Source organism: Tenrec ecaudatus, chromosome 8, assembly GCF_050624435.1.
Source record: "Tenrec ecaudatus isolate mTenEca1 chromosome 8, mTenEca1.hap1, whole genome shotgun sequence".
Taxonomy (NCBI): domain Eukaryota; kingdom Metazoa; phylum Chordata; class Mammalia; order Afrosoricida; family Tenrecidae; genus Tenrec; species Tenrec ecaudatus.
In genome coordinates this window covers 122,965,413-122,991,293 of record NC_134537.1, presented here as the reverse complement: position 1 = coordinate 122,991,293, position 25,881 = coordinate 122,965,413, and the positions used below count along the sequence as shown (strand labels likewise).

Below are 25,881 nucleotides of genomic sequence, written 5' to 3'. Positions count from 1 at the left end.
GGACGTGGCCACTGGGCGTTTTACAGAGTCACGTTTCCCCTCATCTTCCTCCTCGTCGATGCGCAGAGGCGGCGCCCCCTCTACGTCATTGTGACCAAACCACAGCGGGTCTGGTTCGTGAGAGCCTGGCAGTCTTCTTCGGATGCCTGACATCACCCCCTCACAGATTTCCTCATCTTCCTCTCCAATCACAGGGAGGGTTTGGGACAAGAGACCGACACTGGTGCGTGCGGAGGCAACAAACTTATCACCGAGGACTTCAGGAGTCTTGGCTGGGTCTGGAAACCCCCTTCTCATTGTGTTCAGCTCTGCAAACACCTTCTGCATGGTCTTGCCGTGATCCGGGAGCGGGGCTGCCTCACATGGCAGGGCTGCCTCACATGGCAGGGCTGGAGCTGGGGCCACACCCACGCGCGAGTAAGATGGCAGAGAGTAAGGCGACTCCGAGGGCAGAGGCGCTGGCAGTGAGGAGAGGAGGGAAGAAGGTTCCTCCTTGATCTCAAGCAAGATGCCCTCTCCAGTGTTTGCTTGGGGGTGGTCAGCTGTGAAGGTTAATGCACTCAGCTTCTCTAATTCAGCCAGGAAGTTGTCTGGAAAAGGAAGTGGTGTTGGGGCCAAAGGACTTGGCAGTGGACAGGCAGCTGTCAATGACAACCATCCGCGGGCGATTCCTGGGTGAGCTCCGTCCCCTGGGCCAGGTGAGGTATTGTGCATGGGGGGCGGGCATGGTTCACTTGATGCCAACTTAGAGAGAAGTCATGATGATGAAAGAAGAAGAAATAAATAGCCAAGAAAGCATCAGAACACACAGAGAGGAGTACAGAGAGGAATGGTAGTGAAAATGAAAAATAGTTTAAGTTTGAAGATATTTTGCTGAATTTGAATACGTATGGTCATTAGCACCTTAATCGGAGAAGTTATTCATAGAAACCCGTCTAGCTTTGGGATGGGGTTGTCAATGTTTAATGACCAGATGAGCTGGATCACGGAGGTTACTGAGACAAAACCCTGCGAGATCTAATTTAAGTATGACCCCCCATAGCGTTCCACACACCAGTTCATTACATTATGAATGACTCTGCGTCCATACACATAGAGAAAATTAATAGTGATGCTTTTTATTGCCCGGATTTGGTTAGTATTGTTTCTTGCTGCGGTATATTTTAACCATGTGTTTGTAAGGTGACTGTAACATATGGTCTAAAATATTTTAGAGCACTTTACAGTGACAAAATGAACAGGCTCTGAAGATTTTTTTTTTAAAGGACAGAAATCTGTGATCAGAAGGAAAGTGAACAACTGCCACTTCAAAGTTAAAAAAATAGTAAAGAAAATGCTAACGTAGCAAGGAAACGTAATGATGTCAACGGGCTGCATGTCTGCTAAGATTCCCATTCACTATTTGGTTTCATTTATGAAGCATAATCTCCTAAAATAAAAAGAGGATTCTATACATGTTACTATTATCGATGTATTTTGGAACTGCTGGTTAAAATAGTAAATTTAAATTTTATGCAAGTCCACTAAAAGTGGTTCTAGCAGTTCTCTAGTCATGTTCTAACATGTCTATGTCCTATTGCTGGATTAGAAAGAATGTTACATGTTTTACACACAAAAGACTTGAGAGGGATTGATGAAGGACTTTTCACTGAATTCTTTCGAAGTAGGTAACTTAGGCTTGAAAAGAGAAAAATAATCATCAAGAGGGAATTTAGTCGATTGTTTGGGATGCTATTTTGCACATGTGGTAAAGACTCCTTGGCTCTTATGTAGATCCCTGCATTTAAGAGGACATTAGTGCATACCTCATTTGACTTTTAACGTCTGTGTTAAAAGAACAAGACATTTCTTGGATTTATTTAGCTCTGTTTGTTTTTTTTTTTCTTTAAGTAATATGTCATCATGGTACAAGACACAATATCAAAGAGTGTCACAAAACTCATTTGAATATCTGAATACAGATTAAGGACTAAAGGTTGCTTATCACTTGATAGGAAGGGAGACTATGCATTTTTTTTTTTACTGGTTTGAGACCCATCCTAGAAAATCCTGAGATATGACTTTGGTAGCCAGTTAGAAATTATCCACGTCACATTTGGAAGTCTAGTGCATTTTTCTTGTTGGCTAGAGTTCTGTGTTTTATAACACAAAGTTTTGGTTTCCTGGATTTTGAAGTCGGTGGAATAGGCAATTATTCAAGATTATGACTTTTCCATTTTCCGTGTAAGCCATGGGCAGGCGTGCTGTGTGTTTGAAGAAGGAAGATTTTAAGGTCTGGTAGCTTCACTACTACGACTACCACTCAGTGCTACTCCTCTAGCGCCATGACCACCGTCAGCTTTATGACGAACTTGCACTTGCCCAAGGCCACAGTAACTACTCAGTAATACGTTATCACCAAAACGTGTACCTATGCCACCAAAATTCTAAGAAAAGACTTTCTTCCAAAAGCAGTGGAATTGGATTTTACTGTGCTCTAAAAATAGAAGGATCAGCTATAGTATCAATTGACACCTGAGTTTCCTTTAACACAGAGATCAAGAAACACGATGATGGAATGTCAAAGAGAGTCACAAATCATTTCAGGAGCACCTCCTGCTGGTAGCAAATACCAGTTAAAAATAGGATATGTAGAAGTGGGAAGCGTTGAGATGTCACCCTTTAGAAAGTACATGTAGATCTAAAATCATTAGGTTGAATACTATTGGGAAGTATTGGCCTTTCGGTGTGAATTATGAGTTGATAGAAACTTTCCCCAAAAATGACATTTAAAATTTTTTAATAAGTCTTTTAGTAATTAATAACTTTTACCCCAAAATTATAGATTTAAGTTTTTTTGACATGTTTTCCTCCAACAGTGATCATAAAATTAATTCAATACTTCTCACATGTATACATTTCTCTATACAATCCTAAATATCCTATTATAACAAAAAATCATCTGGGAAATTGAATACACATGTAAGTTAGATGTATTTTAACTTACATTTAAAATATTTTAAAAGAGCATAACTTAAAATATTCTATTGCCCTAGAACATTATGTATAGAATATTTTATTAAGTGCTAAAAACCTATGCTGATACATGCTATTTCTTCTAAAATGTCATTGGAAAGTACTAGTTCCTTTGAAATAGGTATGGTAGTTATTTTAAGATAACTAAATGACAGATAAGATATATTTACTATATGTGTGGATGAAATATCTTATTTTTCCTATTTTTAAAGTATAAACTACTGAAGGAAGGCTATTGATCTCTATGCTAAGCTTTGGTAGTAGAGTATATATAATAAGAGAAAGACCTGTAAAACTTGATAATCAATTTAACACAATTGAATGGTAACCCAACTATTGCACTATTCAATACTGTATGATTAAGGGCAATTATTCTGCAATTGAAAGCCAATCTTCAAAAGCAGCAACAGCCACAAAACCAACAGACTAATGCATTGAGTCAATGCTGACTTGTAGCGATGCTCTAGAGCAGAGTAAAGCTGCCTCCTGGGTTTCTGAGACTGTAAATCTTTATGGGAATAGAAAGCCTCTTCTTTCTCCCACTCTTCAGCGGTTTGGGCCAAATGAAATACCTACTTGGCCCTTTTATAGGAAAGTCTTTCTCTTAGGAGAGTGAATTCCTAGATCGCTTACTTATTTTAAAATGTATTCAAAGAGCAGTTTAGGTCTCTTGGGACACAATTTTGAAATGATCTTGCATTGACTACACAATGCACATGAAATGAATTCATACTTTAAGACTGTCTGAAATGTCGATCTTATAATGTTTATTCTAGATGGTTTGTATTTCCATGCCCAGCCTTAATCTCAATTAAAATAGTAATTTATGCAACTTAATAAATCTTTTTTATTACAATTTCTTATTTTTGAGGCCAATGAAAATGAGAAAGAAATCCCTAAATTTCATCCATAGAGATAACAGAATAGAGAATTAAGAAAAATTCACATTGAGTACAGAATGTAGAATGCCTGATTCTAATGAACCAAGTGAAGAAACAAAGTTCTTTCCAAAAGTATATTGAAAAGGATGATTATCTTTAGCTACTAACTCAAATGAGACAGGTGAACTGGTGGATTACTGTCCTAAAAATCAAATTGAGAGCTTTTAATAACTTATGGCTTTTCATTCAAATTAGCAAACAACTGACTTAAAGGTCTCCATTTAAAACTTTCGGCTTAGCTCCCCCTTTATATAAAGAATACTGTGACTTTTCTGGAATTTTATCAGTCTAATGATGTGTCCTTGAGCTATCCCATTGTGTCTAAAAATATCTTCAGAAAAGAACCAAGCTCCAGAAGAAAAAAACCAACAATCCATCCAGAAGTATATATATATCATATAAGTGTTTTGTGTAACTCATGGTTTCTATTTCTTTTACAAAGTTTATCAGAAAAATGGAATTGGCAAAATCAAGCATTTAACTTCTATTCTAGTGCCAATTGATGAAAAATAAAATTGCATTTCCATGATAGGGCACTCACACATTAAGTAAGATAAAAAATCCTTTTCTTTGCCATGGAAAATGAGGAGCTACTCTAATGTAGTAAAACCATATACAGGTGATCTTATTACAAATCTCAAAGTTAACAATAAAATGGTAGACGATTTGCTTACCTTGTTTGAACCTAAGCTGTGGATTCTATCACTAGAATGGCTGTGGGGGATTGGAGGCTCCGGGTAGTCTTCAGCACCTTGTGTCGTGTTCTTTTTGACAACTTCTACGTAGGAGACAGGGAAGATGCCTTGCCTGTTGGTTCCTGGAACTTTTCCTTCATACCAGTTCTGGTCGACTCTTTTAAGAAGAATAATTCTATCGCCCTATAATGAAGATTAATGATATGCATTTTAAACAGAGAAGTGATAACCTACAAAATAGAGTTACCAAAGGTTTCTAACATACAATATCCCCACCCCCCTTCATTTGGGAAAGATCTTATAACTCCAGTTCTGGTTGAATCAAAGAAATGCAAGTAAGGTTTCTGAGCATATGCTCAAAGGACAGATAATTAACATCTATACAATGCATTCATCCATTCACAGAACACAGGGAGACTTGGCTAATTGTGGATGGGCTTATACATATTCAAACTGGGGCTGTGTGAATTGACTGGGGAAGCTGTCTGAAAATGGAAATGGTTGACCAGGAAATGTCTCAGTGACAACGTTTTATCACCAATAGATGTAAGGATGTGGCCTTTTTTGTTGGAAGAACTCCAGAAAAGTGCACCTCCCTCGCTGATGGTGTGACTACAATGTGTTCCAGACATCAACCTGCAGGAGGGAAGAGGTTGGACAGCCCATCGTTACTCTATTTACTTTGTTGACGCCACTGGATGGGCGGGGAAGCAAAGCTGTCACTTGTGTTCATCCACACTCGCGATCCTGGCATCTATTGTGATTATTTGGGAGCTGTGTCAAATGGACCACTGAATATCTGAGTAACACTCCTGACTTCTGTCATAATAGAACATAATACAGTTCCTGTTTCTACTACCTGCAGGAGTTAATCCAGGACTGTACATATGACCCAGGGTCAATTTTAACTCAAAATCACAAGTGACCCAGAAATCAATAGGCAAGGTGGGGGTAAGCATCAAAAACTCGGCAGCTGCTTTCAGAAGGTGATACAAAGTTCAGACAGCGGCACCAACAGGGTGATGGAGGTGGGCCATGACCAGGAACTTCAGCACATTGGAGGGCAGCATCGAGACAGATAGCTGTTTTTGTAAACATACTGGGCAGTTTATTTAGCCTGTCCCACCACCACATTGAAGAAAAGGGAGTCTCTCTATAGTTGACAATTGCATGAGCTTTCTCTACAGCACACCAAGACCCGCTTATTGCAACAATTTGTTAGCCAGAGTATCTATGTCAAGTATGAAATGTGAGGCGGTCAAATTCTGCGTGGCTGTTGGCTGAGGTGGTGCTGAAGGTAGAATTGAATCCATGCTGGATGCGGACCTAGGCCTAGAAGGTGGGGAATGAGAAGGAGGGTCTATCAAGGCCGGGACAATGGTATTTCCCTCACCACACCGGGCTAAGGACTGCACAGAGATCAAGCAGGCAGATACCAGAACCAGTGAATATTATGATGTGTCTTGGTTGTGTGCAGACAATGTTGTTGTCTAAACCCCATACATTTTAGCAAATCAGAATACGTAATAATAAGTTGCTCAGTCACTCTCAACTGTGTGAATTAGCAAGTTGAAGGACTTCCTTTTGGTCTTAAGAGGTGATATGGAAGCAGAAGGGTCTCTGCTGGAATTGGGGTCACTCCTGGTGCCCTGCAGAGGCCGACGAAGGACACGGCCCCACTCTCAGGGTTCCTCTGCGAGAAAGCATCTTCAGGACCTTAGAGTCATTCCTTGATTTGGAGCTAAGTTGAATGTCAGCATGGAGACCTATCATTTAATTTTTTTAATAATAGGTAGAAGAACGATATTCTGAAGTGCATCAAAGGGCTTTTCCTCTTGATGCTTCACGGATATTCCAGTGGCTGCGGTGTCACCCCTGACCCCTGACAGACCGCATGTGTCGCATCAGAGTGGAACTGTGCGTCACAGTGCTGCCAGCAACCTATTTTTGTTTGTTTTCCCCCTTTTTGCAAAGGAGATCACTGGGTTATTCATGCTCAGGGGCTCTGGGTGGACTTGAACCTCCCAGTGTGCTTAGCAGCCAAGCACATTGACCATTGGCCCCACCCTCCTCCCCATAGACACCTCTTTGGCATTTTGCTAGAGGCATCCTTGAGGATGCAGTGTGGAAGCCAGCCTCCTGTGTCCAGGCTCAGCCATAGGCAGAAATTCTCTCAGGGCGATTTTGTGCAACCCCCTCCCCCCCCGCCCCCCTGTAGTCCCACACCAAGAGAACCGTGCTCTGCAAAGACACGGGCAGGTAGTTCATGGCTCCTCAGCTCAACATACGGAGTCCTTTGCTGCACAGGGGGGAACCCAGTAATATCGAAGGAAGGAAAAAAGTGCTTCTCTTGTGAACCTATCCAACCTTTCCAGGGTAACAGCTCGGGAGATAGTTGTGTTACCTTTCTTAGAGATAACTCCACATTTGTGTCTGCGTTGAAATTGTATTTGGCTACCGCTTCTCCAATTTCTCCAGGTTGTGCTGGGGGAGGTGGTCTCGCAGGCTGGGCTTTCTCAGGAGGTGTGAGTTTCTAGTAAAGAAAGCAGTTCTTAATTCTAGTCTCTGAAGTACCTTTGAAACGACCAGCCAAGAGGGAAACGACTTACCTCCACGTAGGAGATAGGAAAGATGCCCACTCTCCCGTAGTGCTCTCCCTCGTACCAATTCTGATCAATTTTCCTGAGGATGTAGACGGTATCTCCTTTCTTAAATGACAGCTCCCTGCAAGAGACATGCTTAAAGAGTCATTTGCTTGATGTATAGCAATTAATCTTCATTAACCTGTGCCCCATTTTTTATTTGGAAACGTTGCATCTCATAATAAAAGAAGAACACAAAACTCCTCTGCGCATTTAGATTGATGCTTTGCTTACAACTTCTCAGGTTTTACTTGTAACAATGCAATTTCAGAAATGATTTCAAAAGAGGGTAACTCTGCACATCACATTGACGATAAACCAAAGGCAGATTCATATGAAATGCAAAGGAGGGGACAGGCTATTGCTCTCTGGTCATTCGTTTGTACAAGAGGAACTTTGAAGGTGGCAAAATGATGGTTGGGTCTGCCCTTTTCACCCACCCACCCCCGCGTCCCACCCCTCCCCCCACCTTTTTGTCCTGAAGCTGGTTCCAAACCTAACCAAACGCATTGTCATTGAGTGGATTCCAGCCCATAGCAATTCTATAAGGGTAGAACTGCTTCTTGGGGTTCTGACACTTTAAATCCTTAGGGGAGTAGAAAGCCTCATCTTTCTCCCACAGGGCAGCTGGTGGGCTCAAACCACAGACTTTGTCATTAGCAGCTCAGTGTGTAGGCTACAATGCAGCCAGGGCTCTTTCTCTCCAGCTCTCTCCTTTTGATATGCTAAAGCTTGCAGTAAGGAAAACAGACATCAGTGAGGCTCAGAAATGCCAACACTAGAAAAATTATTATTTATGGATCCTTGAAGATGGTTGACAGGAATTTCAGGAGACCATCTAGATAGGAACTTTATTTTGCGCAATACAAAAAAATAAACCGCATACTTTAGCTTTTCAACAGAGCACAACGATAGACATGCTTTAAATGCCAAGACAGATGCACATTGCTTGTTAATTTCTTTGTGTCTTCTGTTTGTTTCAAATTAAAATGCTGTCAGGCACTCTGTTTTCCCGGTTTGGCTGTTTCTGAAAAAGACAGCAGGCCTTTGGATGACTGTATATGACATTGTAACTTATAAGAACACTATGCTTTTTGAAAAATTCATGACTAAATTCTCCCCTTCCCTACATCAGTTTTTGATAGCTCCCTCAACCTGCAATAGTGCCGATGCCTGACTTGACTCCGCTGCCATCCTTTGCAGGAGGACTTAATTTAGACCTTTCCCCAGAGCTCCCGCATCTTACGTAATGCCTTCCTGTCCTGAACCTTCTCCACTGCTTACTTTAGAATCTTATGGTGAATTGTTTACTTGTGTAGAATATACAATGGAGACAGAGTTCATATCAGATAAAGCATGTCTCATCTTGATTGGAAAACTGTAGCACAGAAAAAAAACCAGCTGTTATTCCAGTTGATTCTGACTCATGTCAACTCCTTATCTTTCCAAATAGAACTGTACTCCAAAGGGCGATTACCAGACCTCTGCTCCCATAAAGATTTATAAAGCCTCAGAGACCTTACACAGGGTCTCTAGGAGTGGAGAACAACTCCATGCCAGTGGTTTGGCTTAGGTTAAAGGCAAGCAGGTTCCCTGGCAGTGCTGTGCTTACAGAGCTCGGTTGCAAACTGACAGGCTGGTGGATCCAACCCTGCAGCCTTCAAGGGGACAGAGATCCAGCAGTCTTGCCTCCTAACAAGATGTACAACCTGGAGAACCTCTGGGGCATGTCCACCCTGCCCTCTAGTGGTTCTATGAGGAGTCGCAATTGACAGTGAGTTGGGGCAAATGCCTGCCTTAAAAAATTTCAATATAAAACAAAGCAAAGCAAAGTTTTGTAATCCAAAACAGGCTTACTTGTTGTAGGTATGTTTTGTGTTTGGGAATTGAGAATAAGAAGTTAATTATTTGTGGCTATATAAATTAAAGATGACTAATTTTTTGCCTTTAATATGAAAAGCATCCTTTCCATTTGTTGAACATTTCGAGGTCATTTAGAAAAAGGAAAATATCTTACTCTTCAATTTTCAAAACTGTGTCCCCCTCCCCTCAGAGGTAGAATTTCTAAGTGCTTTAAGTTAATACGTTTGCTTTTATTGATTATCACTATTATTTTCATTTAGGACAGTGGCATTTTGAAAATGACATTTTATCTCCTTATCTTTTTTTTCTCTTTATCTTATTTTATTAGGATCTTATGCTTACTAAAACTGTATGAATTACGGTAAATGAAATTTTCTGGTCTTGGGTAAAGGAAATAGCTTTTAAAGCAGGCAGACTCTGAAAACAAATGCACCTTTTTGTATTCACAAGGTGTTAGGTGCAAAAAGCTTTTACAGCTCACTAAATATTAAGCGAAATGCCTTTTCCAAATGTGGCTGTAGCTCGCAGGCCTTTCAAGCTTTCTAAAACGCCCATCATCCTGAGATTTGTGTGTGTGTCAAATACACAACTCCACCGTGGGTGATGAACAACAGCGATTCGCATCTCCAAATGAAAAAAAAAATGGACCACAGGAAGAGCGTCATTACGTTAAAATGAGAAGGATGAATTTATGATCTGAGGGAAACAGGTTTCCGTGACAGTGGTCGAATCGCCTTCCCTGAAGGCTGGGACAGGGAAGATTTTTGGGGCTAGTTGGTTTAGAAAGACTGAGTGGTGGGTGAACTTTGTAATATCTGGCGAGAGGTGGCCAGAACCTGCTGGAAGGCTGTGCCGCCTACCCTGCCCTGCAGGCGTGGGGACTGGGGGCATTGGGAACCAACGGATCTCCAGGGAGACCAGCCCCCCCCCCCCCCCCCCCCCCCGTCCATGGCTTCATCTCTGTGCTCCAAGCGTGGTTTTGATTGAGGCATCTCAAAAGTCGTGTGAGCCCTGGGCGCATATCCACCTTGCTGTTTCTTCCACCTGCCGTTGCTCGGAGTTCCGTGCACGAAGCGGGCATTGGAGCTATGGCCCCAGAGGGCGCGGCCCGGCTGTGTTCTGTGTTAGGGGCGTGCGATGGACCGGCCACATGTCCAGAAGACATGGCTGAGCGCGGGAACTAGCCAGCAACCACAGCGCCATTGCTTCTCTGCCTCCCGAAGAAGACAGGCTTTTCTTCAGGGGCTCTTTCTTTCTTAGACTTACGTCTTCATTTCCAAATAACATTGGTTTTTGCACTTACTTCAGTAGCATTACTAGATTCTACGGAGTTTAGGTTTTTAGCTGTGTTCTCTCCCCCCACCCCTCTTTTCCCTGCCCGGTGGAATTATTCATGCATTTAAATTTTGATTAATGAAAGGTTTTCTTGTAATACATACTAGTTTAAACGGGACAACATAATTCGTGTCCATTTATAAGGAAGCTGATGGAACTTTTGGAGCGCATGATGCGTGGATTATATGCCAATAAAATGGTAAAAAATAATAACATGAGGATCCTGTTTTTTGTTGCTGTTGTTGTTGTTTTTAAGGAGGAAACCAATATCTCGAGCCCTGATGGACACGAGAGTTTCGTAGAGGAGGCTGACGCACACGGACTACTGAAAATTCTAGAAGTTTCTCTCCCACGCAAGGCGGCTCGTGCGGTTGGGACCTTAGCGGAGTGCGTGTTTAGTAGATGCGCTCTAAGATGCGCTCTTAACGACAGAAGGAGGCGGAGTCGGAAAGCACCCACATCAAAGACCGTGGAGGGGAGAGGATATTGGTGGGGAACCTCTGAGCTCGGCCTGTGGGCACCGGATATTTTACTGCCCAATCCTTGGTGGGCAGCGTCCTGGTCCTCACGCCACAAGCAGTGCTTGATGTTGGCGGGTAAGTAACTGTCGGCTTCCCCTGCATCTTGATAGGAGAAATTCTAGCCTTTGAACTCATTGCAAGCAAATATCTTCAATGAAAATATAAATGTAACGTGTCCCAAGGAAACTCAAAATGAAAATAAAACTAGCGTTATGCCAATTAATCTTGGAGGATCTATTTCATTAGAGTATATTGTGGAATTAGGAAGTAGGTCTTCATTGATAGCCCTCCCGCTGCAGGATTCCTCTCTGGAAACGTCACTGAAGTATCGAGAGACCATTTTAATCATGCAAGGAAAACTTATCTTACTTACTTAGATGTCTGAGCCTTAAAATCATAGACCGCTGTTGCAGGCAGCTTCTAAAAAAGAAGGGAAACAATTAGCTTGGACCTTAAAATTTGGTTCTCCTAACCCCCAAGGGGAAAAAAAGTACCATTCCACAAAAATTAAAGGTAACTAATAACTCAAGGCATGGTTAAATGTACATAATTTTAATCCTGTCTGGAATTTGCAAATCAATTCATTGGTTTTGCATTTAGATATTTTAATCTAGCCCAGGATAAAGCTAGAGCAACAGAGAAGATCTATTCGCTACAGCTATTGAATATCATATTTCATGTTAGAAACTAGGGCGGGTGAATACCATGTAGGGGAGCGGAACACCTGCAGAGGATCTCTCCTTGGTGTGATTCTGGCACTAACAGCCTCTCCTGGGACACCTGCAGGGGCCAGTGACTCCACATCTCTCCTTTGGCACAATCCCTCTTTACTAAACACACATCCAAACATTAGCCAAGAAACACTAGTCCACTTGTCATTGGGAGCCCAGTTGCTGGCCAAGGTGTCGGTGTGATCATCTTGCATTCATTCCCCGGAGGCTTCAGGAATTCTTCAGCATGTGTCCCTCAGCTGCTCATAAGTTAGTCATGATGGGAGGGACCTGTGCCCATTGGGAGACAGTGGAGCTCACGGATTGCCTGTGTCCTCTGGCAACGACACCATATTATGCTCCTCCTTTCAGAAAAGCCCCCTGCCCTATTCTGGTGAATCTTAGGAAACCCGGACCAAACTGAACCTCATCCCTGATTAATTTGTGGTCCTTCAGGCACTCGACTCTCTCAGATCCCCGTGGGGAACCTTGTGGTGTGTCTTTCAGTCTCCTACCTTTGTGGTAGGAGAACTCTAACCCTGCCTCTGGGGCTAAGGATGAAGAGCAAGGATCGGTGTCATGGAGAGCGGCTGGGTTAGCAGATCTTTGGGCCTCCTTTGTCAAACGTGCGCCAGAAAATATTAGATGGACTTTTTATTGGTTTGCAACCTTGTTGATCCAGAGCTGTCCTCTAGGACATCGGGGAAGGCATTTTTATAGCGCCGACTCCTCTTCTGGTGAGGTGGCTTCGCTTAGGATGTTACGGATACAACCATTAACTCATGGAGAAACCATATAGCCCAAACTGGGCCACAACTGGGGCAGATGTGGAGCTAGGGTCAGTGTGCAAACTCTTTTGCACCCAGTTCTAAGCTTCCAGGGTGTACTCTAGGTTCTTGGCTGTTATTTTAATATTTGTTAGACCAGATATTATACTGGATTTGGAAGGTAACTTTGGCTCCTGGCAAGTACTTTATGTTGCTTAACGAGCCTTGTGTGCTCCTGAACACTTACCTCTTTGTCTGGAGTTCCTCTTCTTTCCCTTGACGCACTTCTCCCCAAGTCAGTCCACGTGGACGAGTAACCTCTAGGGGACTCTCGGTCTATTGGGAAGGACAGGGCCAGTTAGAAAGTGCGCCCATTAATGAAAGCAGACACGGTTAGCCCGTTTCCCCAGTGGCTACTACTGTCCTCGAACATTTGCAGAGACACCACGGATGAAAGGAGGAGGAGGAGGCAGTTTATGAAGTTGGGAGAGAGGACCATGGAAACAAGACCATTTCAAATGGATAAATATCTGAGATTGCAGATAATGATATACCACCACCCAGGGCAGCCAATTCATGGCTGTAGACATTTTGCCTTTCAAAGATTTTTTATTCATTTCTATTCTTTTAGCCATCGATTACTAATTACTATTATAAGGCATATAAACCCAAACCACCAGTTGCCATTGAGTTCGTTGTTGCTCATGATGACCCTGTGTTTGTCATGGCAGAACTGGGCTCCATGGGGTTTCGAATTCTGGGAAGGAGCCTGAGTGGGGTGTGGGTTATGTACTGGGCTGTGGACTGCAAGGTCAGCACATCCAGCCCACTGCATGGGAGAACAATGAGGCTTTCTGCTCTTGCCAAGATCTGCAACCTTGCAAACCCATAGGGGCAATTCTTCCTCTGGTATAGGGTCACGATGAGTCAGCATCTACTTCAATGACAATGAGTTTGGTCTGGTGATCTTCTGGCAGTAGATTGACACCCTTTCTTTGAGGTACCTCTGGGTGGATTTGAACTGCTAACCTTTTGGTTAGTAGCCAAATGGAGAACAGACAATTTGAAAATAGCAATGACTTACACACATGAAAAGAGTTTTGTGGAACTACAATGCAGAATGTAGCAATGAAAAAGATAGAGAAAAGTAAAGAAAATGATGATGACAAACCATAATTATAATGATACTCTTTCTGTTTTTACATACTTACAGACAGGCTGTCACACTGTTATCTATGGCTTACTTGTACCCAGCTGATAGGCTATCTTATCAGAAAGTAAATATTTATCCTCAGGACAAAGTGATAAAAGAAAGAATACAAGAAAAGAAAAATAATTTAAAAAGAAGAATCCTGTAATTTTAAATATTATTTGTAAAATATTAAATTGTTTTCTTTCTACCATGAACCAAACCATAAATAATCAATTACATTATGAAAGTATGACTCCCAGGTGTATCTTACACTTCCTGCATTTATGTGACATATTTTAAAATGTAACTAGAGATTTAAAATATTCTGTTATAGAATTTTACCACTGTCATTAAGTCAAACTTAAACTATTTATTTCCCCCCTTGAATAAATTTAGTCATATGGAAAATCAAAAAGCTTGAAGAATAAAATTAATATGTTCATCTGTGGAGTAATTTTAAAATGCTGACTCATTAAACATCCACCACCACCAGAATCTTGTTCAAGGCTTTGATTAAGAGAGAATTGACTCCCAATCCATTACCATCCCACCCTTCTAGAAAGTGGAATTTTGGTGACATCAATAGTATTCAACTCTCCTGGAACTGATTTGAAGATCTTCCAAAATCTTTCGATGCCAGAAAGTAACATGGTCACAAGCATCTCAGGTAAAATTTATCCACTTATTTTCATGGCTGGTAGAAGATTCTGAGTGGTCTATTTTTCATTCTAAATTAATACAATGTCAGGGAGCCCTGGTGGTACTGTGAGATAAGCATTGGGCTGTTGTATGTTCAACATCCACCAGCTTCTCTGTAGGCAATCAATTTGCTCTCGCGCCCTAGACAAGGTCACTGTGAGCAGGAATTGACTTAATGGCAATGGATTTGTTTTGGGGATAATATTTAGTCTCTAATAGTAGTCACACATTTAAAATTATGCTCATTAGTCTATGGACTATAAAGTATTTTTCACTTGGACAAAGTACAATCAGAAAGTATATATTTTATTAAAATATATAAAACTAAATATATTTCAAAGTCCTCTCAAATCATATCAGAGCCTTATCTGCATAGGAAATTGAGAATTTAGGATTAATTGAGTAATTACGAGGAAATTGAGTATAAAGATACTTAAAAACTAGATAAACGGCAATCATGTATATATCAAAAGGTTCTGATGCCTCAGCTGTGGAAAGTTCCCAACTGAAGAAATTCATTTTTAAAATTCCAAGGTCTTATTTTTGAAGCATGTGCCATACTATGAAAGAAAAAGATACATGTGAATATTTTAAATTATAATTGCCCATTCGCCTGTATGTATACATCAATTCCTATGATAGCGTTTCCCCTTTGAGATGGTATTTTATGTTGCAAGTCTGAACTGTTGGGGGTGGGGATCCTGCTTCTGCCATCTGTTTTCTCTGTGGCCTTGGGCACATTTCTTGTCCTCCCTGAACCTCCCCTTCTTCAATAAGACAGCACTGACAGCACCTGCCCCACAGGTCTGCGCCAGCTTTACGTCGGCAGCAGAGGCAAAGCATTTTGCGCTGTTTGGTGTGTGTGCAGAGATGGTATTCTGGTGGGGATTCTCGCCTCAGCCTGCCATGTTCACTCCAGCTTCTACACATTCACACAGTCCAGAGATGCACTTTACTAATTAATCAAAAGAATTAGATATATGTATAAGACACTTTACAGTGTGCAGTTAAATAAACCTCGAAAACAAAACAAAACAAAAAGATGTGCTCCACAGTTGAACTGTGATTTGCCCCGGCTACACTGGAAGCGAGAATTGTCTGAATCTGCAGAGACATTCTAACGATCTAATTCTTCTATCAACACGGAAATGTTTCACTAGAAGCAAACAGTGAGTAACCTAAGTGATGGCAAAGAGGAGACCGTGGGTGATGACAACAGGACTTGTATATATGCAGCTTAAAGATATATTCACAAAAATGTTACCCCAAATGTGTCCTTTACATGGAGTTCATGGTGAACTGAACCCCACCTTCTGTAAGTACCCACCAGGCACTTCTGGTGGCACTTTAGGGTAGGCATTAGACTGCTGATCCCAATGTTGGTGGTTCAAAGCCACCAGCCACTCCAGACTTTCTGTCTCATAAAGAAGGACAGCCTCTGAAACCCTCTAGCGTCTGAATCAACTTGAGGGCAGTGGTGTACTGTGCCACATCTTTTTGGTTCCCCTCTTGAGTGTTTGGGTCTTCTAGCTAGGATGTGAGCGAATTATTTATACCAAGAGGACAAGGTTAATAGAAAAACAAAGACGAGGCTATCTGTTAGACTATCAAATTAGGATCATCGTATAACGAACAAGAACAAACGCAAGGGTTTGGTCTCTGAAGGTACTGAAATTCAATGAGAATTTCTGCATTGAAAGACTCTTGAACTGGGTAATCGTTTCCTTTGCCATCTTGGTGCACCTAGCTATTGTTGCAACCCTAACATTAAGTGACACATGGTTTCTCTCTGTAGAGAGTAAAATTTTGTGAATTGATGATTAAGCCACACATGGAGTCCAAAGATCACGTTGAGTGCATGAGAACTAGTCAGGACACGTTCACACAACAAGCAACCGCCGTCACAACACACAATGGTGTCAAGTGGCCGTGCAGCTCAGGAATGGTGTGATGTAGGAATGGGAATGAGAGGGCGGGAGGCTACGTATCCCAACCAGAAGGGGGAAGAAAGAAAAGCTCGTCCACCTTGGAGACTCGGGGCGCTATCGTGGTCGGGGTGGCGGTAGCTGCTGTGGGCGGAGTCCACGTCTTGGAAAGAGGCACTGTGAGGCATTCTCCCACAATCGTTCTGGTACAGTGGACAGTGGGTAGCACCATCGGGAGGCAGTGGGTGTAGAGGGTGGTGCGTGGGGCTCCTTTTGAGAGCGCCAAGGGACGAATTCCTCTCAGGGACGTCGGGCAGCAGCTCGCTAATGAGGCGGTGCAGGATGCTGTTGTCCGGCAAGCTCCCCCTTCTCTTCTCGGCTCTAATTTGGTCACAGATGTCTTTCAGGGCGGAGTCCAGAGCCTCAATCACAGACGCCTTGCACTTGGCCCTTTCGGGCTGCTTTTGGGGGGGTGGGTTTTTTTTCCTCCGGAAAGGCACAGGACTGACCAGGAACGCCAGTTTGGAAAGGCCGGGGTCCAGCTCTCGTCCCCGGGGCTCGTCCGGGTGGTCCTGCTGGGCGCGCTCGTGCTTCAGCATGGTGGTGAAACGCGTGTAAGAGGCGGGGCACCGGCCTTTGCAGGAGCTGACCAGGTGCCGGTGGTGGTGGTGGTGGTGATGGTGGTGGTGGTGGTGGCTGGCTCCGTAAAAGCTGTCGGAGGAGGTGAACGAAAAGTGATCGAAGTCACTCTCGCTGCAGAAGGACGATCCATCCACGTGAATGAAGTCCCCGTGGTCGGACACCACGCCGTCTTGGTCGCTGTCGGAGAACTCGGCTGGCGCCCGGGGCGGCTCGTCGCTGGTGACTTCGATGTGGATGGGCACGGGCGCTTGGGGCTGGTAGAGGCACGGGACCTGAGACGGGTGTCTGCTCTGGGGTTCTTCCTCCAGCAGAGACTCGATGGAGAAGCGCCGTTGGGGGCAGAGGCCGTTCTGGGGCAGCTCGAGGGTCACGGGCGACAGCATTTCGTCTCCCAAGTTGGGCATCGATTTTGACTTCTGGATCAGCTTCTCGAATTCGGAAATGCGCGTGGGCACCATGTCCCTGGGCACCTCCTCCGTGGAGGACTGGCTCCAGCCCTGCAGGAGGCCCGGGGGCCTTGGCGACCGCTCGTACTGCAGGACCCGCGACCTCACCGAGCACAGCACCTCCGAGGTCAGCAAGTCCCGGCGGTTGATGCGGTGCATTTTCTTGTACATCTTCAGGAAGCCCGGGGCGTCGTGCGCCGACCGGTGTCTCGCCCGCGATCGGCCCGGGGTGCGAGCCTCCTGCGTGTAGGGGACCGCCCACGGGAGGGGACAGCCCCCCTGGGGGTCCTGCTCACCCACCAGGGAGCCCATGCTCTCTGACTTGGTTTTCGGGTCGGGGAAGCCATCGCAGTCGTCGTTCAGGAGGTCGTCGCAACTGCGGGATTTGATTTTGGGGGGCACCGTTTCTTCCGTGCTGCTCCAGATCTCTGCGTTTTGCCGGGCCATTTGCCAGCCGTTCTTGAAAGTAATGGCCCTGGGCGAGTCCCGCGGGACATCCAAATGCTGTCTGTACGGATTACCGTAATCTAACTCACGGGAAGGGGTGCCGTGGACCCCTGAATAACTGCAAAGGGATGGACACAGGTTGCTATCATCCCCAACTTTGAGTCCAGAGAGCAGCGTGGTAGAAGAGAGACACGGTGAGAAGGTTAAAAGGTTCACAAAGAGCAGACCATCACGTCAGTAAGCATCAGACAGCACAGAAAAGAGAACGTCGTTAGTGTGGCTTATTAGAGACACCAATTGTTATACACGGCTTCGGAGGGGGGGAAACCAAACAGGCATAATTCTCAAGATCAAGAGTTTTTAGATGAATGTAGACTTGCCGATATTAGCGTTAACAAGACCATGGGTCACCAGTAATTAGCATCTCTAATACATTTCTTTCTAGTTGAGTAGAGTTGATACGTCTTTCTATAACAAAATCACAACAGTACCTCGTAAGCTAAGAAAGGCATGATCTGTTAATAACATCCATGTTGAATGATTAATGTTAAAAGTATGCTAGACTCAATCAACATAGTAGGGTCAGATCTTGGGTCTGATCTGAATTATAATAACCATTAGGTAAAGAGTAATTGATATACTTTTATTTTATTAACCATTCCATCACTATATTAAACTTGTTTACATGGACATTGGATAGAAAAAGCTGTAAGATAAAGTATTCTCAAATTATTTTGCAAATGACCAAATTATGATGTCATAGGCTACTCTTGCTCAACTCTTTCCAAGAAAAAGTAGCAGTACTTCTTAAAGCCAATCACATTTTCACTACAACTGTTCTGTCCTCAGCCTCCTCATGAGAGCTGGATCTAACGTAAGACTTTCATCAGAAGTACGTGCATCTTGCTGTCTGCCAGGTTCTCCCCTCCCCTGCATTTTAATTTATGTAAGTTGATAGCAGTAAACTAAATTCGATCTCAACTTGAAATATCTATGAACACCCTAAGTTAACATAACAGTAGGAAAGTTAACCCTAAGAAATGAGAAGGAAAGCTCCAATAGATAATATATGTATATTATATATATATATATATGCATGTTATTTTGTTTTTAGTATATGTTCTTCTTGAAATGAAACTTGTTCAGGAAAATCCTTCTATTGAAACCTCATGCCTTATCGTCTTTTCCGTATTCTTCATACGTCTATACACAGATTAAGCATTTCGGATAGGAAGGTGACAGGCCTTACTAGAAGATAAATCCTTTGTCAATTTGGGTAGTGTCCTAGCATAGGGGATCAGTGATATTTTATGATTATTTCTTATCTTAAGATCTATTTCTTATCTTAAGATACTGGTTTGTACCAAAGTGTAGAATCTGATCGATTCAGGCCATGTAGTGAAAAGGCTTGGTGATGTCTAAACATTTTGGCGATGGTGTGAAGCTAGTGAGTTGCTAGTTGTGGACACTGTTATATGCTACGGAACATGGCATGACTATGTGAGAGCAAGTCAAAGAATATTGCTGCAAAATGGTGGGAAAGTGTATTCAACACAAATGTCAAACTGTGAAGCTATCGTTTCTGACATATACTTCCTCTAGATCTATACAGTTCTGAAAGTGGTGTTTTCCCCCAATGAATTCTGTGCTCCTTGACTGACACCACATCAAAACAACAACGACTTAAATTGTGTCTTTTAAAAACTCTTTGAACTGGTAGAATAAAAAGATGTTTGAAGGGGCGAGGTCAGGGCTGTAGAGTGGAAGGTGGACGCTTTCCCAATGAAGTTCTGGCCGCACAGCCCTTGCTACCCTCGAAGAACAAGCATCTGAGCTGTCGCCGTGGGAAGCATTCTTCCACGCAACTTTCCTGGCCTGTTTCTCACCAATGCAGTTCTCAATTCTACGAACCCTGCTCTGTAAGAAGCCTCCACGGTCATCCTGTATCCTTTGAGAAAATCAATCAAGATGACACTTTGGAGTTAAACAAACAAACAAAAAAGAGTTGCCGGAAATTTCTGCATGGCCCGCTCCGCCTTGGAATCGGTTTTGAGGTCGTCCTGACAGCCCTTAATGTGCGGGATCCAGACTCCACACCCGTGGGTACAAGGACGAAGAAAAGCTCCAAGTTGACCGCATGCATGGCCTTTCTTGATAGGACTCAACTACTCAAGTGCATGATTGATGTGCTAACTATAATTCAATCACACATGCTTGAATATATAAAAGTGTTGTTTTATGGGGGGGGCAACATTCCTCTGGAAGAGTATAATTTCTTTTGAAGATTCCCCAAAGAAATGACTGAAAGAGTTTGTGGGAAGCCATCCATTGATGACAGAGACATGTTTAAACATGTTTCTGAACTGGAACCTCCAAAGCAATGCTTTTTTACTTACCTGCACATATTGCACATATGTGAATGTTGACAAAAATCATAGAGCCATAATTTAAGAAGTGCATTTACTAGGTTAGACAACTTTTAATCTAGATCAAAATCATTTAAAAAATGGATCTGTGCTTCTGGCGATAGTTTTCTGTTGCTGCTGAGTTCCCATTCTATAAACTTGATGAATTGTTTCAGCTGTAACATTAGAAAACTTGGGCAATATGTGAATGCTTATGAATGTCAACTTTTAAAATAGCTTGTTGATGCATTGTTGCTAGGATTGTTCATTTGTTCAGAGACAACCAAGTGATACAGTGATGAGGGAGATATTAACACATGCCCAACGGACAGTCCTTTAGGCAGACCAAATGGCTCACCATCGGCTCATCATCCTCTGAGGAGGACCAAGCCTGGCTTTCGGAAGCTGTACTTTATTCAAGACATGACATTTATATGCTAAGACACCTCATTCTCACCAGACCTGCCCTCACATGATGTCCTAGGTTAAACCTTAAACGTAGAAAATTGCTAGAATGTCAACTAACTCCTGCTCACCTTTTGCTCTGGACGGGGAAGAAGGAGAAGAGCTAATGAAGGACTTTGTGAGGTTGGTGCTTGGGCCTGGGACGTCCCCTCGACTGGGGCTTGTCCTGCTGGCGTTGGGATCCCCGAGGCCCCTCGGTGGACCCACAGCAGGCTCGCTCTTCCTCCTTTTCCTAAAGTCGCTGGCCATACTTGCAGAACTGAAAGAAAGCATCCGCAAGCATCTGATTGATATTGTGCCAGGTTACCAAGGGAACAAAGGCTTCCCTGGACAGCGCACAGGGTTTGCACTCAGTACGAGCCGAAAGGTTGGCAGTTTGAACCCACCTAACAACACTGCAAAATAAAGGCCTGATGATCCACTGACATAGAGATGATAGCCAAGAGGATCCCATACAGATCATCCCTACACGGTAGTATGTGGTCTCACCAGGAGTTGAAATACACTTGATGGCGATGGGCTTCACACCCGCACCAGAAAGACGAGTGGAATGTGCTCAGGTCAGTGTTCTAACTCCTGTCTCCCAGACCCTGAACTGTATGGTGTTGTCCAAGGTGGGTGATACAAACACAACAGCCACTCCGAAAGAGAAAGATGAGTCTCTTGACTTCCATAAAGATTTTTAGCCTCATCAGAAAAGAGTAGTGTCTAGAACCTTAAAGGCAGGCTTGTCTTAAAACAAGCAGCTATCTAAGTGAGGCATCAATTAAATCCACATGGAAGAAGCACACTGGCCTGGGTGATTCAAGGATTGTAAATCATCCAATCTAAATCTGAAGGAGGGAATGGTATCAGAGCTTACTTTGGGAACACCCAGTTTGCAGAAGGCTATGAATGACAGTGGTAGCCCCCAAATCCAATATCAGAGTCCCCACATGGATGAAGTCTCCTGCGACTCTCCTCTGCCCACAGTAGGGGGTGTGCATAGCCTTGCTAGTAAAGTTGAGGATGGCAGATGTACTTAGGTTAAAATAGAATACCTTTAAATGTAATCACCCTTTGGACTCCCACATAAATTATTTCAGTAGTCAGTGTTTTCTGCTTTCCTTTTTGATTGAGGTTTTTCTATGTTTTGTGTAGTCATTGTTGTCGAGCTTTTGCTTGTTTCCACTTTGTGTTGTGTCTCATTTTCTATATCTGAAATTCAGGGTAAAAAACCAAACTCACTGCCATCGAGTCAATGCTGACTCCTAGTGACCCCTGTGGGTTTCTGAGACTGTAACTATTTATAAGAGTAGAAAGCCCGGTCTTTTTTCCTGTGGAGCTGCTGGTGGTGTCAAACTGCTAGCCATGTGGTTCACAGCCCAACTCGTAACTACTACACCACCAGGGCGCCTCTGAAATCCAGGAGAGGGAGATCTACAGAGAGAGTAACTGGACAGGGGAAAGACAGGAGATGGGGAAACGGGGAGCTAACAACAATCAGTATGAGAAGGAAATGTTCTGAAATTGATTGAGATGATGATTGCACAAATCTTAATATGATTGAAAGATTAAATTATATGATGTGGGAAGCCTATGTCAATAAAACTATTAAAATATTTATAGTAAAATATGAAGATAAAAATAATTTATAAATTATCAGGGGGGCATGAGGGTGGAAAGGTAGGGGAGGGAGGGAAAAAGAGGACCTGATGATTCTAAGGACTCAAGAAAAAAGAAGAGTTTTGGAAATGATGATGGCAACATATGTACAAATGTGCTTGATACAATTGATGTATGGATTGTGATAAGAGCTGTAAGAGCCTCCAATATGGTGATGTGTTAAAATTAAAAACATGTATAGCCTCTGAAACTCTAAATGGGTCAATCTGAGTCGTAATCAAGTCAACGGCAGTGTGGCCGCCAGGGGGGTAATCTTTCACGCCAAGCCCTATTCCTTTATCATCTTTCAAAGTCAGCCTCCTTCTATGATTGGGATGTGCTGTGACGGACAATTCAGTGTAGTCATTTGCGTTATGTGTCAAAACATTTCTCTGTTAGGGAGAGTTCCGACAACAGGAATCTACCCACCGAAGGACAATAGGTTGGCTCTTGCTCCCTGCCATTGAGTTGACCCTGACTCCCAGTGACTGGGCAGGGCAGGGTAGAACTGCACCTGTCGCTGGTTTCTGACATCTGTAAAGAGTTTTGGGTTTATCAACCCAATGCGCTACCAGAACTGGATGGAAGAGGCAAAAAATCTGGTGAGCCAAAGGTCTCTTGCCTCATAGCCTAGCTCCCTGCCATGGATTGAATGCTCCCTCATAGCGACCCTCTAGGACATCTGGTCTTCAGGAAATCATGCACACCCACTCGACTCATTTTATTTAAGGAGCAATTCCCAATGCTAAAGGCAATTACTGTGATCCTCGAATGGCAAAGAAAACAAGTTAAGATGCCTTTTTAATATACTGGTTCTCCTGGGATTGATCGTTCACAGGTTTCTCATCAAATCACAGTGCTAGGGACAGGAAATGGGCAGACCAGACTCAACACCCAGCTGTGTGCCTCCCACAATTCCATGCGGAGACAGAGATGTTGGTTGTGCTCCTAATGGTATCTCAGGCACCCAGTCCATGCTTGCCACAGAAAACGCCAAACCCAAGCTCCCTGCCAGGCAGTCGATTCTGACTCACAGCGACCCCACAGGACAGGGTAGAACTGCCCCTGTGGGTTTCTGAGACTGTAACTCTTTATGGGAGTAGCAGATCTTATTTTCACCCATGGAGTGCTTGGTGGTTTTGAACAGCTGACTTTGTGGTTAGCAGCCTAATCACAAAACCGCTTTGGACTTAAACTGGAATCCTAACTTTTTAGATTTAGGTAATGAATGACAAAAACACCGGGTCAGCAAAGAAACTACTGAAGAATCCATTTTCCAATTGCGAAACATGTGATCGTGGCCATCTGAAACAGCAGGGTTTGCCTTTAGTTTCTCTTTCAGACAAAGACCAGTGAGGGTAGGGATATATAGTTGGCCAGCTCATAGGTACAGTTACGCCTACACGAGGAAAGTGATGTCTGTTGCAGTGGCAATACGATCAGTTCTTACGTTTGAGCCCATTGTTGCAGCCACTGTTTCAGTCTATCTCCTGGAGGACCTCCCCTACTTAGTCCAAGGTCGTGTTTCTGACACAGAATTGGGCAACATTTTGTTGGAGCTGAATCATGGCAACTAACATGACAACTGCCCCCGCCCCCACCAGTTTCCTCAGAGAGAAAATGGAGATAATAGTACTGACTTCAGAGAGTTTCTTTAAGGCTCGGATATGTGAATGCAATAAGCATAAACTGACTATGTAACGAATATTATTCTTGGTGCGTAATACGTCTTCATTCCCTGGCAACATGAACATTTTAGCTTCTCATGGTTGGGATGTAATCAGCAAACACGCCTAACACTTTGTCATTTATTTATTTATTTTAAAATCATTTCATTGGGTGCTCTTACAACTCATCACAATCCATACATCCATCCCTTGTGTCGAGCACATTTGTACATTTGTTGCCATCATCATTCTCAAAACATTTGCTTTCTCCTTGAGCCCTTGGTATTCCCCTCCCTCCCCGCAGCCCCTCTCTCGTGAACCCTTGATAACTTATAAATTATTATTATTGTGTCAAGTCTTACAGTATAAGACACTTTGTAATTTATAAAGAGCCTTCAGATAGTATCACAATTACTATATAACTTGTTAGATATTTATAATCCCTTTCTAAAGAAGAGAAACCTGGTTGTAGAGAAGAGGCAGTAGGGAAGAATATTGCCACGTCTGCCCAGGAATCCAGAACCACTTCATTTGATTTTTATAGCTTCTTGGGTAGGATTATATAAAATGACAATGCAAGATAATTAAATTTATGTTTCAGCCTGATGGGGTATGAGTGCTTAAAATGGAAATGAGTAATAAATAGTCTTCATTATTATTCCATGAAGAGCATTACTACTAAAAAATAAAGCACTCTGTAGAAAACTCTGATTGCATAATGTAATTAAATTCTTACCTTGCAGGCCTCTCCAGGCTTCTATCCATAGAGGTCTGATACAAGGAGGCCTATTGAGAGAGAAAAAGACTTCCATGAGAATTTTTACCATGGAAAATTTTTATTTTGTAGGCGAACAATAAAATGGGTATGCCCAAAAGATATCATAACAACTGAGTGAGTGGAAATAGCATTCATTAAGATTTTGAAAACACGATGCATTGTTGTTGATGATGCTATGATGTAGCTGTAGGTTCATATTATTCAGCGTTGCTATTAAAGCATTTCTGAATTTCTGCAATATTTTTAGGTAAGTGTGCAAGTTACCTATAACCACCAGGCCAGCCTGTTAATTAGATGAATGCAACCTGGTTTTACTTTCTTCATAAATACTTCTTTTTTAATGATGAGAAGGTTTTCAAAAGTTCCTGAGAAAATGAAAGCGAATGGACTTTTTCCAGAAGCTTTTTGAGCCCCCTCTGTACGGCGTTGCCATTCTGCCATGTAACTCAAATGATCCCGAACCCGAACATTACATGAAGGCGGGGGGGGGGAGGTGCTCAGTCAGTCATATTTTCTCAGGGTCATTGACTCAAAGTTAGAGTGATGCTACAATGCTAACGTCAGCCTCATGACTACTGATTATAAATAGAAATCCCAGACATAAAGCAGCAGTCAAGTGTATAAAACATATATTGGCCGGCACCATTCAGTCCTGACACAACCAAGCTTCTTTAAATTGTTTGCTGCTGTTGACCAAGTGTTGGATTTAAAGCATACCCTTTAAGCAGAACTTGAGACATTTTCTGAAACACAGAATTTTTAATGAAATAGAACTAAAGTACTTGGAACATCAATCAATCTTGATTTATATCTTTTAAATTACCTGAGGGTTCATTTCAAATAAATCATCGAATCAATCAACATACAACATCTTTTTTTTTTTAGTGAGGGGAAAAATGTTAAATTTTTCTCAGAGAATCAACTCTTCGTTGACCGTGGGTTGCAGGAAAAAAGAAAGCAGATCGAACAACGTGGTAAACAGCCCCAAATGCCTTTTTTGTATGTCCGCCACTCTTTCCAGTGCTTCCTATGGACCAGCACACTGAAATAGACGCTGGGCAACAAGGACATGTACAATGCTT

At 42.9% G+C, this 25,881-nt stretch overlaps 1 protein-coding gene across 8 annotated transcripts in view; it reads right to left on the bottom strand.

Moving 5' to 3' along the window:
* SORBS2 (sorbin and SH3 domain containing 2) overlaps positions 1–25,881 on the bottom strand; it is a 240,467-nt gene that overhangs the window by 18,215 nt on the left and 196,371 nt on the right. For 4 of the 8 annotated variants that reach the window (XM_075556798.1, XM_075556799.1, XM_075556801.1 and 1 more), the window contains 8 exons: positions 24,758–24,807; positions 20,782–20,969; positions 16,406–17,995; positions 12,737–12,825; positions 11,386–11,432; positions 7,261–7,375; positions 7,056–7,184; positions 4,631–4,834 (listed from right to left, as the gene is read on the bottom strand). In XM_075556798.1, coding sequence (XP_075412913.1) covers positions 4,631–4,834; positions 7,056–7,184; positions 7,261–7,375; positions 11,386–11,432; positions 12,737–12,825; positions 16,406–17,995; positions 20,782–20,969; positions 24,758–24,807 — 2,412 coding nt within the window. The remainder of the gene's footprint in view (positions 1–4,630; positions 4,835–7,055; positions 7,185–7,260; positions 7,376–11,385; positions 11,433–12,736; positions 12,826–16,405; positions 17,996–20,781; positions 20,970–24,757; positions 24,808–25,881) is intronic. The other 4 variants (XM_075556802.1, XM_075556803.1, XM_075556804.1 and 1 more) reach the window with 1 other exon arrangement.